The sequence below is a fragment of the Amblyomma americanum genome, chromosome 2 (assembly GCF_052857255.1).
Source record: "Amblyomma americanum isolate KBUSLIRL-KWMA chromosome 2, ASM5285725v1, whole genome shotgun sequence".
Taxonomy (NCBI): Eukaryota; Metazoa; Arthropoda; class Arachnida; order Ixodida; family Ixodidae; genus Amblyomma; species Amblyomma americanum.
Window position 1 is genome coordinate 169,910,569 of NC_135498.1, and position 16,644 is coordinate 169,927,212.

At 45.3% G+C, this 16,644-nt stretch overlaps 1 protein-coding gene across 1 annotated transcript in view; it reads left to right on the plus strand.

Moving 5' to 3' along the window:
• The window catches only part of Spx (Spliceosomal protein on the X), a 38,235-nt gene extending 28,080 nt beyond the window's left edge, over positions 1–10,155 (plus strand). Inside the window, exons 7-10 of the mRNA XM_077655443.1 lie at positions 2,203–2,340; positions 6,710–6,829; positions 9,120–9,224; positions 9,852–10,155. Coding sequence (XP_077511569.1) covers positions 2,203–2,340; positions 6,710–6,829; positions 9,120–9,224; positions 9,852–10,018 — 530 coding nt within the window. The 3' untranslated portion in view covers positions 10,019–10,155. The remainder of the gene's footprint in view (positions 1–2,202; positions 2,341–6,709; positions 6,830–9,119; positions 9,225–9,851) is intronic.
• Positions 10,156–16,644: the final 6,489 nt, after the last annotated feature.

The window sequence follows — 16,644 nt, forward strand, 5'->3', positions numbered from 1 at the left end:
GCACTTCAGATAACTCTGAGGAAAAGCCTTTATGATGCTTCTTCTGCCCTTTCTTTGCTAGCAGCAACGGCATTTACGTGTGTCTTATGTCGCGAGCCGGCCCAGCACGTCCATCGCGCCGACCACCTCGTGGGTGGCGGGAACAAAGCACTCATCTGGAGTTTTGGTTTTGCTGTCATCATCATTCTCTTGTAAGCGCCCCGAACACACCGCAGATACGATGTCGCGCTCTGCTGCTGTCGCCGCTGCGACCTCGTCCCCGTCGGCCCCCTCCCTCCAGTGCATTTCTCTTACCCTTCTGTCTTCATGTCGGTGAGAACGAGGAGAGTGTCCTCCAATCATCAACCAATGAAATGAAATCGGGCTAACCCCGCTCCTCGCTTTCTGCCATAAGCGCGAGTGTGTGTCTTTTTGCACATCCGCGGGTCCTCTCAGTTAGAAGCGAGGTTGTCAGGTGTGAAGAGCGTTGACTTCGGGCGCAAGCAGCGCATCACATTCGGCGCCAATTTGCCGATATTGGACGAGATAGCAAGAGCCACGGGCTGGCCTGGCAGGCTTCCAAGGCTGCACAGACGCTCGTGCCAGCCTCGCCCGTACTGCGCCAGATGGCGTGGTCGGCGGCAGGCTTACCACTGTGATCGTCATCGTATTTACGCCTGCCATGCGCTCTGTATGTGAGAGCAGTGCGGCGCCTATATTACGGATGCACTCACATACGCGCTTCGGCACGTGCTCCGCTCAACCACTCACACCCGAAATACAATTTTTCCGCAGGTTTGTTTCCAGCCAGCAATGAAATTTCGTTACGTTGAAAGTGCGCCAATATCTACTTCGTTATATGGAGGCTAAAAATACATGGTGTTCTCTGGACGGGAAGTTACGAAAACTGGAATACTTCATTATATCGAGGATTTCGTTACATTGAGGTTCATTACATCGAGGCTTAACTGTATTCTCTGAAGCGTGACTTTTGAGCCAAGAGTAGCAGGGGACTGCGGAAAGTTAGGTGGGCAGATGAGGTCAAGAAGTTTGCCAGGATAGGGTGTCCGCAACTGACATAGGACAGGATTGGAGAGACATGTGGGAGGCCTTTGTCCTGCAGTGGGCTTAGTCAGGCTGGTGATGATGATGATGGAGTGTTGTTGCATATCGAAGCATTTTGCTAGGGAGCGGTACTGACAGGCACCGGACATGATCAGCAGTAGCACATTTTATTATAAAGATAACATTTGCACTGTGTGATTGTTAGTGCAATGGAGAAGGCATTGTAGAATGGGCAGCATGGTCCAGCCTTGGGTTATCGGGGCATTCCCCATCAAGCAAGAGTTGTGTCTCACATGTTTTGGCAGAAGTCGGGCTTTGGTAGCTTAGACTGCAGTCCAAGGGCAGGAGTCTGTCTGTGCTATTCCGGGCATAGAATTTGTTTTCTGATGGAAGTAGGACATACTACGCACAGCTAGAGCAATGTCAGTGCTTCGTGTTCACTCCAAGTCATCGCAAGCTTGCATGGTCCATCTCGACCCAAGGGCCTTAACAGCACCCAGTGGGAACTGAGCTCTGTCGGTGTAGTGTTGACACTACTGTGCATGCAGTGAGGCTGTAAGGAATGTTGTCCTGCATTTTATGTATGGGAGGGGCGTAGGGAAATGCCCGCCAATGGGCTTGCATGGAATCCCAGACTTATGGTCACAGAGCGGATTGTTTGAATGTGCGAGGATTTTGTGCAAGCAAGGTCGGTTTAAGCTTATCTTAACCTCAAACCCAGCTGTAATATAGGAGGTGCTTATGCCTTTCTCCAGTGTTAAATTTTTGTGCGATTGCGAAGCAATTTGGCCATTCGTGCCGGCAGAGAGAATAAATTAAATGACATAGCGGAAGGTTTGAGGGCCTATCATGCCTGGCTTTTACCTGGGATTTTACGAACAATTTGCAGGGGGCTCCATGCAGTCGGAATGCAGGCGTTTCTCGGTTCTGCATCTTTGAAAGGACACCCGGCATACCGTTTAATGTCTGAGACCTATTGAGTCAGATTCCTTGCACTTGTGAAAACTGTACCGTTTTAACTCGTCTAATTTTGATTGTGTGCGTTGCGTGACAACCTTTCAAAGTGCGTGTCCACAAGCAGACCCTGGCCACAATAGAGACGCAGGCTGCTTTCAGGTGGCTGTCATTCAGTTGTTGACACACGTGTTTCTATTGCAGGGGGCCTGCCAATGCCGCCGCTGCCCAACCTGCCACCGCCACCACCCATGCCTGGTGGCATGCCACCCATGCCGCCACCCTTCAGACCAATGCCGCCATTCCCGCCGGGAGGGATGCCCCCACCACCACCGCCCTCCAGTGAGTTAAACGGGGGTTCTCCATCTCTTTGACTTTGGGGACCCCAAAGACTTTCAAAAGGTGCTGCTGAGGGACTCGGCATGGCTAGGGCTTCCTTCGTCCCTAAGATGCATGCATTCATGCCGCCCCTCAAAAAGTGGCCAATTTCAATTCATTATGATTGGCTGCACAGAAAAACAGTCTGCTACGAGCAATTATAGTAGGATTATTCCCAGAATAAGTGTGAGGAGAGGAGAGGTTGGGGTTGTGGCATGCGTGGATGTTGGGGTGTTCAGGCAAACCAAGAACAACTCCAAAGAACCAGAGTTTCTTGGAACTCTGTTTGAGAACCCCAGAGTTACAACAAGGCCTGCCAACTCCCTTGATGCTGACCGCTGGGCTGGCATGTTAGCAAGCTTTGCTGGTTCTGTTGTCACCAAGAAAATTTTGACGAGCCACCCAAGCTGGTTATTTGAGCCGTGGCTTTTGAAGCTGAAATGGCCCTCGGCACTGTGGAGACGTCCATAGAAAATAACCGGAAAAGGCATTTCTTATGCAAATTCTTGATAGCAAGTTATTTGGATGTTTGTCTTCAGCTGTAAAACTACTGTGACTTTCAGCTCACTCTTAAAATAGAATTAAAGCAGCGGTGCTTCATGTTACGTGTCCAACCCTTGAAAAGGTTGCTTTGAGGTCTTGTGCAGCAATTTGCACCACTTGTGCTTTCACAGTGGTATGTGTCATGTGTTCAATCAATTAAAAGATCTCTGCTGAGCTGCGCATGAGTACGGTCGCAACTTTGCCTCCAAAGGCCACCGGACCAAGTTTATGAGAGCCTCTGAAACGCATTTTAAACTCGGCAAGTGAGCCAGCCGAATCGTTAGGTACACACTTTGAGGAGCACGTGTGGCAAATCTGCAGGCGTGTTCCGAAGTTCTCGCGAACATGGAAGCCACGACAAAACTGAAACTTCCTTGCTGCCTGCAGGTGTGGCAGGATTGCTAAGGAATTGAAGAATCCTCCATCTACTGAGATCTTCTTCGGGCACATCTACTGCCACCACCAAACTTGACACCAGTGCTCAAGCTTGTGGTGCAAGCGCCACAGAGCATTGGTCTCTGGGTCCGAGACGAGACTGCTCGGCATGTTAGCAGCGGCAATCATTATAGGATGCCCAGTTCATTTGGACTGCTCTTCCAGCGGAGGTCTTGCACTGCGGAGCATGTGTGGCCATGTGAGCTGTATAAGCTTTGCCTGGCCACGTAGGGCTCTCTCTCACTACAGGTGCACAGGTGGAAGGCAGCAAAACAGCCCTGTCATGAGCTAGGTTAATGATAGCAAACTTTTCTTAGTTTTGGCTCGCTCATTCGAACTACCTGTTTTTTCAAACTCTACATAATTTTAAGTTCCTCTGGAGTTGTGAGGTTTCACGAGACTGCTGCGCTGTATTCAATCCTGTCAACATAGTCGATCCCAGATATATCAGATTAGTATTGTTCATGTCGAACTGTTGGAACATCCCCTTGAAACTCTCGTGCAAAATTGTGGCACTGTTGTTCATGTTTATCGAACTCCTGTTCACTGGAACATTCAACAGCGCCACACCTCTGCAAGTGGAACTCCTTTTAAAGGGATACAGACACAAAATTTCAACCCCAAACAAATGAAATGATTTGTTTTATGGGCGTAAGGAGATGCCTTCTAGCAAGTTTCAGTCGCAGGCGTTGAATGGAACATAATCTAATATGAGCCACTCGGCATTTCCACCCCCATCGAATGATGTCAAGGTTCACTTGCCCCAATTGTTGTGACATCAGCAAACCCAGTGCTTGTTCTCGGGAATCGTCAGTATTGCGGTAGTCCAGGTTGGCCGGTCTACCGTGACATCAATGCATTTCAGCACTGATGTCGACTGAGACTGCTTGCACAAAATCTTTTATAATTCATTATTACTAGGCCCGTAGGCCTCTTTCGAAGCAAAGAAATGGACACCCAAAAACTTTGTGTCTGTACCCCTTTAATGGCATTCCCGCGATCACTTTTCATGCGAGGAGATGTGGGTCGGCTCCGCAGCCATGGGCACCTGCTGCCAGTGCTAGCATTGCAAAACTGCATGAGGGTACGACTGTGGTACTCATTTTCCACGCAACACCACTGTCATGCGGAAAAGGTCAGCTTTCAGTGCGCAACTTGTCATGCAGTGAAGCCAACCCAACTGATAGAAGCCTAGCGGCAGCTGTTTGCCTGGTGTGCTTTGCTCTCATCGCTGCCAGGGGCATTGCCAAAGCCTGTACCTTAATTTTAACGAGAGATTATTATGATTATAATGTACTGGTAACAGGATTAGGCAGCTGATCATAGGCAGTTGCTAGTGCCAAGTACCGTCCGCCGCTTTTTCGATGCTAACAGGCTAAGCCTAGCGACCCGTTGCGATGGAAGCGGTGCAATGCCAGCATGCCAGCGAACACATTGCCGCAGGAAGCGCGTCACTAGCATGGGTGCAGTATATTCTTGCTTCTAGGTTGCAGATAAGCTTGTATGTTGTCATTTTTTATATGTCTAGTTATTTCGCAATCCCTTTCGAGTTTGATATATCCGGGATCGACTGCACTGGCACACAGTCTAGGTACGTTTCTGTCCCTTTTGCTGTGCTTGCATGTTTCTATATTGATAAAATTAATAAAGAGAGGTCACCGGTGTGCTGTACAGTGTTTCGCTATTCATGGTGAGTATACCTGTTTTGCAGAAGTTCTCTGCCCATTGAATGTCGCTGGATTGGTGCTCACATTGACCGCGTTGTCTTGCACAATCAGTGGCAGCCGCAAGCCCTGCCCTCCAGTGGCGTAGCGAGAAATTTTATTGCGGGGGGCTCATGTTGCAGGGTGGCCTCCTCGTAGAATTTGTGGAGGAATCAAACGCAAGAACAATAACTGCATTGCCATTTTGTATTAGATAGCGCTACGCACTGTCTAGACGAGTGAAATATGTATTCTTTAAATAAAAGAATGTATTTCGTATGTCATAAAAATCGTCGCAGACATAACTGATGCCAATGGTTCCATGTTTTTACGTATTTAATTAGTAAAGAAAATGTCACACGAAGTCTAAAACTATATCAGTCTTAAACCAGCAAACCAGTGCATGGCGCTGATGTGAAAAATGTAAAGGACATGAGCAAGCAGATGACAAACATTTTAATTAATATTTGTCGTTCAAGAACCTTTAGAATTTTGTACATATCCAACGGCCAGGGAAAAATCTCAATGACGCTGTTCTTCGTTCCACTGTACTGCTCAGCAGCAGTTGTCACCGGTCATGTATTGCGAGTAATTGCACCGAAGTTTTATTCGCAACAATGACCACATGTATAAACAAGGAGTTCTGCAAAATATACATTAGAAGTGCAAAGATAAAATGGAGTATTAGAAATGCGAAGATACAACTTGATAAGGGGCAAGAAAGTGTCACTGGAAACATAGTCGCTGTATGTATGCACAAAACCTCGCCACAAGATATTTAAATACACGTATGTCTCCATTAAATCTACGTATCTAAGCAAAAGTCACTGCATACAATGCGTCAAACAAGGCAAATAAACATCTTGTGCAATCGCGTATAGTATACTTTACACACGGAAAGACAGGCGATCCAGGCAAGAACAAAACTATGATAGCAGTAGTCGCGATATGTACCTGGGCCAGGCTGCGGTCGCTACAGCACCATATGGTTAGAATAACAGAGGAACAACGCAGAAATCAATACGAAAATATCTATTTTTTAACTGCCTGCACGGTGACAATTATTCTGCACCCATAATTACAGAAGGGTATTTTTTTTATTCAAAGAAAAAGTAAAAGCAGGTAGATAAAAAGGAAAGAAAAGAACAAACGAAAGCCACGAATGGTGCAGCAAGTTGAAATAACCAATATCCGAATGTAGGTTGGGAAATACCGCGTGGGCGGGGCTTTCAATGAGCAAGGTCAGTCAAAACCGGTTATTGATGTCCTCAAAATATTCGTATTTGCATGGTAATTTTGATCATGATGCTAACTGTTATAATGAACAGCACAAATTTCTGCGGTATGAACAGTCATACATTTTCGTAATTGCTTGTTTATGCCGGTAATTGCCCGTTCGCGCCAGAATGTCTTTTTAGTCTGAAAAAGGCATTGTAGGTGACAAAATCCAGAATGACTTCCGGCGCCAGTGGTTGTTTTGGTCAGCGGTGCGTGACAGTTCGAAAAAATTTTGGGGGGGGGGGGGGGGGGCTGAAGCCTCATAAGCTTCTCCCGTGGCTACGCCCCTGCTGCCCTCTCTTGTGCAGACTGCTCGAAATGAACACCGGGTCATGTTCTCAGTTGTGCACGTCACGTGCCTCTCCTCCTTTCAGTGGGACTTCCTCCTCCGCCACCCCCGATGCACCAGCCTCCGTTCGGCATGGTGCCTCCACCGGGGGCCCCGCCTCCACCACACCACGACAGGATGCCGCCACCACCGCCGTCACAGATGGGTGAGGGCCACCACTTTCTTGCTCTCGCCATCAGTGCATGCTAACAGCAGCAGAAGAACCGTTGGAGGAGGTGTCTTTTTGCACATGTCACCATTGATCGGTCTGGTACAGGCAACGAATGGGCATGCTCAAGGGAATGTGTTGTCGCCACAGGCCTGTGTGTTGCCGCCATGCTGGTCATGTGCAGGCATGTCACTGAGAAGGATGGGCACGAAAGGAAACAAACAGTTTAGGGCTGAAACACTTGAAGATGAAAGCAGTGTCACAAATAATCAGAAGAGTTGCACATTTTTCTAGTCCCAAATCTAGGTTTCTGCTTCGCTTACAGTAGGGTGGCTCTGTGTTGAGTTATCATGTGGGGAAGTTGGTGGTGGCAGTCACACTTGATGAACCTGTTGTTGTTGAGCATAGACATGTGTGGGCCTTAGAAACTGATCAGGGAACACTAAACATTGTCAGTATGTGCTACCACCAGTGTGTAGAAGCAACATGTTTGCAGAAATGTCTTAGGAATTGCAAGATGCCTGGCTAGCCTCAGCCTGTTTTTCCAGTGCAGTGCAATAGATACTTTTACGTTGGTGCTGATCAGCTTTTCATACTGTCCTGAAGGAGCCATGCTGTCCAGTTTAATGTGACTTGGGTTGTCGTAGAACTCTTGATATTGTACAGGCTTTGTTCAGTCTTGCATGGTTTACGTCTCGGTGGCCCAATGTCCAAGTGTTAAAATTATGGTGAAGGTCACCAGTGTGTGACCATACCTTTCGTGAAGGCCATTTCCCTACTTACAAATTTTTGCCTTGTTAGATCAAGTCAACCAAGCAGCTGCCTCTTTAGAGAAATGTTAACTTCGTGGATTTCTTAGCAGGCACCAGAATCTTCAATAGCTGACAGTGCCTGGCATCAGAATGTGGCCATGCATAAGTTTGAAAGTTGGTGGTATTAACTGTTCCATTACGTCTCCTGCTAGTGGCTCCATTGTTTCATATAAAGAGGAATAGAAAATGTCAGACCTTTTTGTTTTGTTCTTGTAAACCATTTAGTGGCTTGGCTTCAGCTTGATTCCTGCCTGTTTTGATTCCTGGACTACTTTCTTATACTGTAACAATTATAGGTCAATGCCGCCCAGCCACCAAGGCTAGCCAAAGCAAGAAGATGCGTGTCTGTAGCATTTCTTGCGGGTTGGCATTGCGGTGCACACAACTCAAAGCAACAGATGTGTAACGGCGTAACTGCGTGGGTATCAGTTGGAGGTTGACAGAGACCAGAGCCGACAAAACAGCTCGCCTTCCATGCTTTCCACACTGGCATGCATCCCAGCTGATAGCGTGGTAAGCAGCAAGCCAAACTGGCAGCAGTCCTGTAGTCTCCGGTGTGACAGAGAATCCGGAGGCTACCAGCAGTCTGCTCTTGCGTTATCTGGCGCACGCCAGAAAAGCAATTGCCAGCGCGAGCGAGCCGGGTAAACGTCAGGAAGTTCAGATTTTCGTTGTCAAAACCGGTCTGCATGCAAATTCAACGTTCTTTTTTTATGTATGAATATACATGCATACAAACAGGAACACGCACCGGCACAGGGCATGTGCTACCTGCAGCCTGCCGAAACTGCCTTAGGCTCCGCAAATAGGTCAGCTCGGTGTACACATCGACCCTCTAAATTCAGGTGGTCATTCTTGTAAAAAAATGATGACTTATGTGCTGAAATATGCAGTAATTGTAATCCTATTTCCTTCACAGAAAAACTTAAAAAGAAAAAACGTTTTTTTCCTTGTGCGATTGGCACCTAATAATACTAACCAGCTTTCAAAATCATTTGCAGTGTTTGTTTCTAGCCTCTTTTGTGTGTTTTCTTGATATCGTCTTGACTATTTCTCACTATTCCCCTTGCTGCACGATTTGCTCGTAGTTTTGTTTTGAGCTTGTGTATCAGAGTGTCAGGCTAAAGTAATCCCATCTGTATTTTCTTTCGTGCCTGCTTTATTGTTTCATTTGTGGCATGCATGTATATATTGTACCTTATGCTGTTAAGGTCCCCTTCAGGGACAGCAGCATTTAACATGAGAGAGTGTCGCTTGTAAAGAGGCTGCGTTCTCCAAGCCCTGGCAGCATTAGGGGAGTATCATTGCCTGCCAGCCTGTTGGTTCCGTAGTGGAAGTCTTTTCCCATTGCAGTTGAGGCAGTTTTTAGCAGGAAAAAGGTTAATTAGCTGCTACCATGAGGGGGGCAGCTGTTTGCAGCTAGCTGGTCAGGAGGATTACCTATGCCATTCCACATAGTGCCTGTCTTGGTGCAGGTCCCCCCGGGATGCCCCCTCCGTTCCCACCACCACCTGGCATGCGGCCACCTCCTCCCCCACCACAAGCCTTTGGCCCGAGACCACCACCACCACCGGGATTCGGTAAGTGTCTGCTTTGTGCATTGATGCCTGCTGGTGAGGTTCAGTAAAGTTCTGTGTCAACTGGTGGCAAACCTAGAGCTATCTGGTAGCAAGAAGAAGGTAATCGCAGTGGAAGCGTTTAGCCGCCATTCATGCCGGCTGCAGAAGACACAGGCGTACGTTGGTAAGGCTGACATATATTCGGCGAGCAAGGTGCTCCGCGCGATAGACACGCTGAGGCACCTCGCGAGCTCGCAACACGAGCAAAACATGCATAACACCGTTGATGGCGAAGGAAAGGCGGAAGGACTACTTTCATTGCAAATAAAGGTTCTTCCAGCGAGTTATCCACAGCCCATTTTTCGCAGATTCTCAGCATGCTAGGATACGGATTTTTATGTAGCAAATTTTCAATGTTGCTCATTAAACCGCAGATTTTGCAGACTTCGTTAAACGAGGTTTAAAGTAATTGCAGGGCACCCTCAGCTTCTTTAAAATGAGGTTCAAATGTAGATGCTGACCTTGAGTAGGTTTTTTCACCGTGTGTTTTTGTGCTGTATGGTTGGAATGCCTTTGTGTCCTCAAAATGTGCTACGATTTAATTTTGAGATGGAGTAACAGTCACTTGTGCCTTTCCTTTGTGTGCAGGCATGCCGCCCGGTCCCCCTCCTCCTCCTGGTGCTCGGGGTTGGCCCCCAGCGCCACCGCCGCCGCCTCCACCACCCCCGTCCAGTCATGGTGGGCCAATGCCTCCCCCACCTCCCCCAATGCCCACAGGTCCACCACCACCACCTCCACCACCAGCCAGCTCCTGAGAAGACCACTGCCACCCTGCTGCGGTTGCTACACTGGCGAAAATCCACACCCCACACCCCGAGGACTGTGGCACCACCTTTGCCATCGGTTGGGCGGTGTTGCCGCGTGCGTATAATAAATGTTGTTCTCTCAAAGATCATTTCGTTCATTCATTTTGCAGCAGTGTAAAGACAGAGTGAGACGCAGCTCACCGGAAGGCACTGAGCTTAATGCTTGGCATGCACAGTCACACACCTGTGCCTAAGCTTAGTCTTGCAATTGTAAGGTCATGCAAGTTCGTTTTTGGTGCAGCTGCTTGAGATGAAAACCAGCACGTAGCACGGAAGGGCTGCTGCAGTGTCGTCTGTTCAACCATTTGACCATTTAGGCGGAGACGCTGGTCTTACAATGGAAATTTTTATTATTACAGATATCGTAATGAAATTATGTGTGTATCTGTTTTCTGCTCCTGTTTTAAAATATATTAGTTTCCATATATCTCAGTTAGTTCCAATATTATGGGAAAATCAATGAAGCCTGATTTTTCCCTCAAATTTTTTTACTCCTGACTGAAATGGAACTGTAGCCAAAGACCTGCCATGTGTAGCTGCGCTATCTAAATTGTTATTGATATATGTCATACAGATATGTTAAGTTATGTCAAAGCACTATAATTGTGAAATATTATTAGGTAATATAATTGCCTACAAGATGTGGCTCGGCCATAAAAAGATAGCAAAGCTCCATAGATTAGTTCTTTCTTAATTCAACGGCATAAGGTTGATTGTAATTGCATCATAAAAACGTAATGAAGACCTGCATGACAGAAAGCATGAAGCTGAGGAAATTGGATTCGAAGTGCGTGTGCTAGCCATTCGTAAGTCATGGTGGAGGCCTCAGAAAACGGCAGATGCGGACGTTTTGAGAGGCTTTCACAATAGTGGGCGAAACAGGTGTAGGAAAGATCAAGATGGCGGCCAATGGGGGTGTGGTTGCTGGAAGCGACCAACGTTAAGTTCTGCTTTATGTTGCTCTAAAATCGCCATTTTGGCTCTTCGGAGACATCAAATATATCGATTTCATAGTAGGTTGAGGTCGAATTAGGCCTTGGAAACTTTGTAGGTAGGGCCTTTAGAGTATATTGAACCCAAATTTTTCACCATTTCAAGACCCGCATATCCCCTCAAGAGTTATGACAAGATGCTTGTAGAGCACTGAAGTAGGCCGATGTCGATTCCACAGCTATGGTAAATGGTGATGATGCAACTTCTACCCATTGCTGTCGGAAGGAAAGGAAACTAATTGCATGACCGGGGAAGTGCTTTCAGTTGCCTCGAGTGTGGTGGTAGTGGCCAATTTCTGCAGGCTGGCAGGAAGTATACTTCACACCACTGCAGTGCACATGTATGTGCAGCCAAAAAATTGTACGCATTAAATCTAGAATAATTGGAACAGGTTAGTTAAAACTTAACTGGAATGTCTAATGTGATAACCAGGTAACTCAAAAATAACGATTTCCACCTCTCAGTAGCTATTGTATTATTACTACAGCCATTTATTGTGTTTAATAAAATTGAACACCCTGTGCAACATTAAAATGAAGCACTGGCAGGCCCCCCACCCCTCTCCGACTTTAATGTGTATTTTCTCTTAATGTTGCATGTACAGATGTGAAGCTGCAGGAAAAATGGGTGCCACCATTTTGATTTTGTTTCTTTCAATCCTCCACAACATTCCAGTCAAAAAGGTACATTTTTGCTTGGTGGACGGCAGCTAGATCTTGCACTTAATGTTGAAAGGTTGCATACAGCTTCAATATGGTGATTTCACTATATGCTCGATTTTCACCTTCAGAAATTATTGCCATTGTCGCACCAGGCTGCCATAAAAGTGAAATGCATGAAAGATGCACTTCTACTTTCACCGATTAGCAGGCAGTTGCACCATGCATGCAGGTGCAAAACATGGCTAATGGAACGTAACATCAATCAAATGTAAATGCCTTCGCGTATCCAGGACTTGCAAATGTACTCATATTTATTTCTTAAATGATGTCTTCTTGGAATTGGTGCGTTCGTACAATCGGTGCGTTCTACATATCACACATGTAGTTAACAATGCTAATGTTATGCTGGGTTACATCCGCTGCAACTTCGCTAAAGCGTCTTCATCCTTCAAACTGCCATTGTACAAGTCATCCAAAACACGTCCAAAATTAGAATACGCCACATCCGTCATCATGAAAACTTAATTCATTCACTAGAAATGGTTGAACATAACTCTGCCCATTTCATTCCAACTACAATAGGACCGCTAGTATATCTTCAATGAAATCAAGCCTTAATCTACCATCTTAAGCTTCACATCTCAAAATGTTTTGTATCTGCCTGTTCCATAAGATGGTCTATCATCCACACTTGCACAGTGAATTCATCCCTACCCCGCATCACCTATCATCGCGATTAGATCATGCCTACAAAGTCGGTGTGCCATTTCGCCCAACTAATGCTTTCCTTAAGTCGTTTTTACCTCGCACAGCGGCAGAGTAGAATCACCTTCCCACACTGACAGCAACCATCAAAAATTCCCAGCTTTTAAAGCATGCCTTAGCCAACACTCTACGAGTAGACACATCTGTAACCGTTTTTATAACAATAGCACCGTTCCATTTTTTTTACTTTGATATTTTTGTTTTATGCCTGTAACCACTCCCCTCTCTAATGCCAATGGCCCTGGGGGTACATGAAATAAATAAAAGCTTCAAAGCATAAACCGAAACTATTGATATGCTGCCTTGTTTGACACAATATGCCACCACAGTGCGCCTGAACAAAGGCAGTGTAAACTCACCTTTTCAGGCCAATATCCAGATGAGTACTGACTAACAACAAACTTTGCTAACTACTACAGCTATGGTTGCTTTAACTACAGAATGACCAGCCATATATCAAACGGAAAATGCATATGCGCTATTTCAAATGAACCCCAAGTCAGCACTGAAGCAGGTATACTACCTGCGAAAGAGCTTGTAGATGCTTGAGCACGGACAAATGAAGCCTTCTATCGACCTATTTATCTTATCAAATGTAAAACGAAAACATACTGCTTTGGCCTGCTCAAAACCCGAAAAAAAATGATGCAGATGGCATCAGACGCGCCTCAGAAGCACAAGAGAGGCAAACAGCAGAGACGGGAAGTTAAATGACCCTCCCTGCTGTAAACTATGAAAGCACAGATGATAGCTGTCCAACTTCTACAGCAAGCTCCACTTCCTGCACCTTTTCAGTCCCACAACACAATACTAAGTCACTCCTACCCTCCACCACCTTACATGGACCTGCCCAAACCCCCACTGGGGCTATACCCATCCCCAAACCCACCCAAGCTTCCCTAGAGGCAGAGCTAACCAGCACATCTCTAGAGGCTCAGTGGATGCCAATCTTGTGGGCTCGCCGGTGGAGGCTGCCACTATGGACCCAAGCCATAAGGCACCACCCAACATCCAAGTAACAACCCTTTTTGCTCTCTTTCTCTCTCTCAGAGTGTGATGATTTGCCACAATAGTGGAGAAATCAAACTTTTCAATTGCGTACAAGATTCTCCGTGGTAAAGCAATACCAACAGAAAAAAGGACAAGGGCTGGAAGTTTGCCTCGGTGTCGCAAGGCAAGATTCTAATGCGGGAAACTGAAAACTCCCATGTTTTTCACATAGCTTGCAAAGAGGACTTAGCTGTAGTTGTTTGAACATGGTTTACCAATTTGATTTTATAACTTCACCTAACTTCCATGGCTTTCACGGTTAAACAAGTAAACAATAAATATACAAAAAGTTCGCGCTTTTCCTTACTTCATAATGTAACGACCATAGTGTTAAAAAAAAGCCTAGACTTATTTCTAGCATTTGTATCTGAACATGAGTTTAAATTTGATGTTATAGCTCTATCGGAAACCTGGCTGAGAGGGAGTGACCAACTTTCTATTCCTGGATACAACTTTGTATTGAGCCCTAGAGAAGATAACCGACGCGGTGGAGGGGTGGGACTGTTAGTTAAATCTACCCTACTGTTTATACCTGAACGTTGGACCGGGAATATAAATGTTGATTCACTCTTCATCACATTCTCTTGTGGAATATCAGTTGGTCTCACATATAGACCCCCAAACTCTTATAACCCAGTTTTTAGGCTCCATGGAGAGTATACCGAGTGACATAGCGGATAAACCAATGAGCTCTGTTTTAATTACGGGCGACATAAACATCGATGTATCTTCATGCAATGCGAGTCATGGGCTAGTAAATACAGATCTTACATTCATCAAATTATCTCTTTGCAGAAGAGCGCTGACAATAATAGCATACTGGAACAGGTATCAGTCCAGTGCTCCTTTGTTCAATAGGCTACAGATTTTGCAGTTTCCTTTGTTATATGAAAGGAGAAGTGCAATGGTAGTAAATAACATTATACGAAATAATTACCCGCTTTCAATTAATACGTTTGTGTTGCCTTACAGGAATACTAGGAATGCAAGCAATATTAATTTTAATTACCCTGTAACCCCAACCGCCTATGATCAGCGCCTAATTCAATGTTGTGGGGCGAAAGTATGGAATAGTGTACCACTTGACGTCAAAATGGCTAACAATTTCCTGGTTTCTATTAAGCTTGTTTTCTATTATTCTATTATTTCTTTTCGAAGATTGAGCTAGGGTTATGTTTGTTAATCTCTTTATGTCTGCTGTTGAGTGTTGCTCACTATTACTTTGTTCACTGATCATTTAAAAAAGCGTTCCATGCTGGCATTTTCAGTTGCTGTAATAACAAATGTGTACATTAGGCCTATCAATCAATCAATCAATCAATAATTTTATTTCTTCCTCACAAAAAGATTAGCGGAGGACGAGGAGGGCTCGAAGAAAAAGTGGAAGTTTCCACTTGACGAGCTTCGGGCCCCCTATTTATGAGGCATATACAGTGGAACATTAAGAAACATACATCTTTATACATTAGAAAGTTTAAAAGTCAGTATGTGTAATATGCAATACAAAAATAATATACTCATTTTTACGATCTTCCGGACTGCATGATAATCATGACACCTTTCGCAAACACCTACTCAAGCACTTCATTGATCTGTCTGATAAATGACGCTTAGCACGTCATTTATATACTCACGATGCATATAAATTCGTCTTCAGCTGCTTGAGACTATTGCCTCTTTCGTTCTCTTCATGCGCAGCTTTCCTCATGTATGCCCGATATACTCTCCTGCTTTTGTATAACTTTTTGTGCATTTCCCCTACTTTTGTTACATGATGCAGTTGTTTTTTGCTTTTATCTCTTTTTGTGAATTGTGATATCGTATCTGAACTCACCTGTTTTTTATGTTTTGCTGTACTTTACTATGTTTTTTGATTTCTAACCTATTTTGCACAAACTTCTGTATTTGACCCCCTTTACACAATACCTCTCCGGAGGCCTGTAAGGTATCTGTAAATAAATATACTAGCTTCGGCTATTGGCCCAGCAGTTTTTGCAAACGTTTTGCAATATCTGAAGTGAAAATAAAGAAAGATGTCACCTAATAAAAAAAAATCTTTATTCCTTTAACCACAGTTTCCGAGTTAGTTTGGATATTGTTTATTTATTTATTCTGTGCAAGTCTGGAAAACTGCAGCCATGCACATTCATTATTAGAAATAGAAGGTTACACAAATCAACACTGATGATTGAAAACACACAACACACCTCACCATGCACACAAGCACTGATAGCTTGTCTTTATTAGACTTTTTATTGCAGACTTGTGACTACCTGCGAAGGAGCTTGAAGATTGTTGCGCACGGATAGCACGGTGCGTTTTTTTTCCACAAGTAATCACAGTAGGTAGGGCACTACTGCAATGGCAAAATGAACAAGCAGAAACACTGCAATCAGATGTCTTTAAAGACACAAGTTTGTTCGAAGTAAGCCATGCTAACAGGCAAAAATAAAAATTGACTGTGGCTTAGTTCTGGTTAAACCTGGCGTGACGCGAGAGCTATATCTGCCTGGCTATGCTTAGCTTCGGCTTGAAAGTGAAGACACAATGGTTTTGCACACACAGTAGTCACGTAACGGCTTGAACCATGTGACCAACCACGTACCAGCCACGGCGCCGCCACGCAGCTCAAAGGGTGGCCATGGTGGCCACGCTGAAGGCTCGTAGAGCTGGCGTAGTGTAGCTCTCGCTACAAAAGACGCATCTATACCGAGATATTCAACAGTACATCGCAGCATGCAAGCTCACTCAATGCCACAACCACAATTACCTCTCACCAGGCCACCTTGCAAAATGTACTTTATGAAGGAGATATGAATAGCCTGTGGATGCATGTAGATGGCCACGTGTGCACTGGACACTTACAAAGGCAAGGGTGGCCTTTAACGTTATCCATGGCAGGTTCTCTCAGATCATGAATGGCAGTTTACCATATCCCAGAAGAGAAAAGTATAGTATAACAGCCATATCTTACTGGTGCTCACCTATGGGGCAGAAGCGTGTAGGATAACAAGAAAAGGCTAAACTTAATTGAGAACCATGCAGCGAGCTACAGAAAGGAAAATGATAGGGGCAACATCAGGGACAAGAGAGCACAGTGGGTGA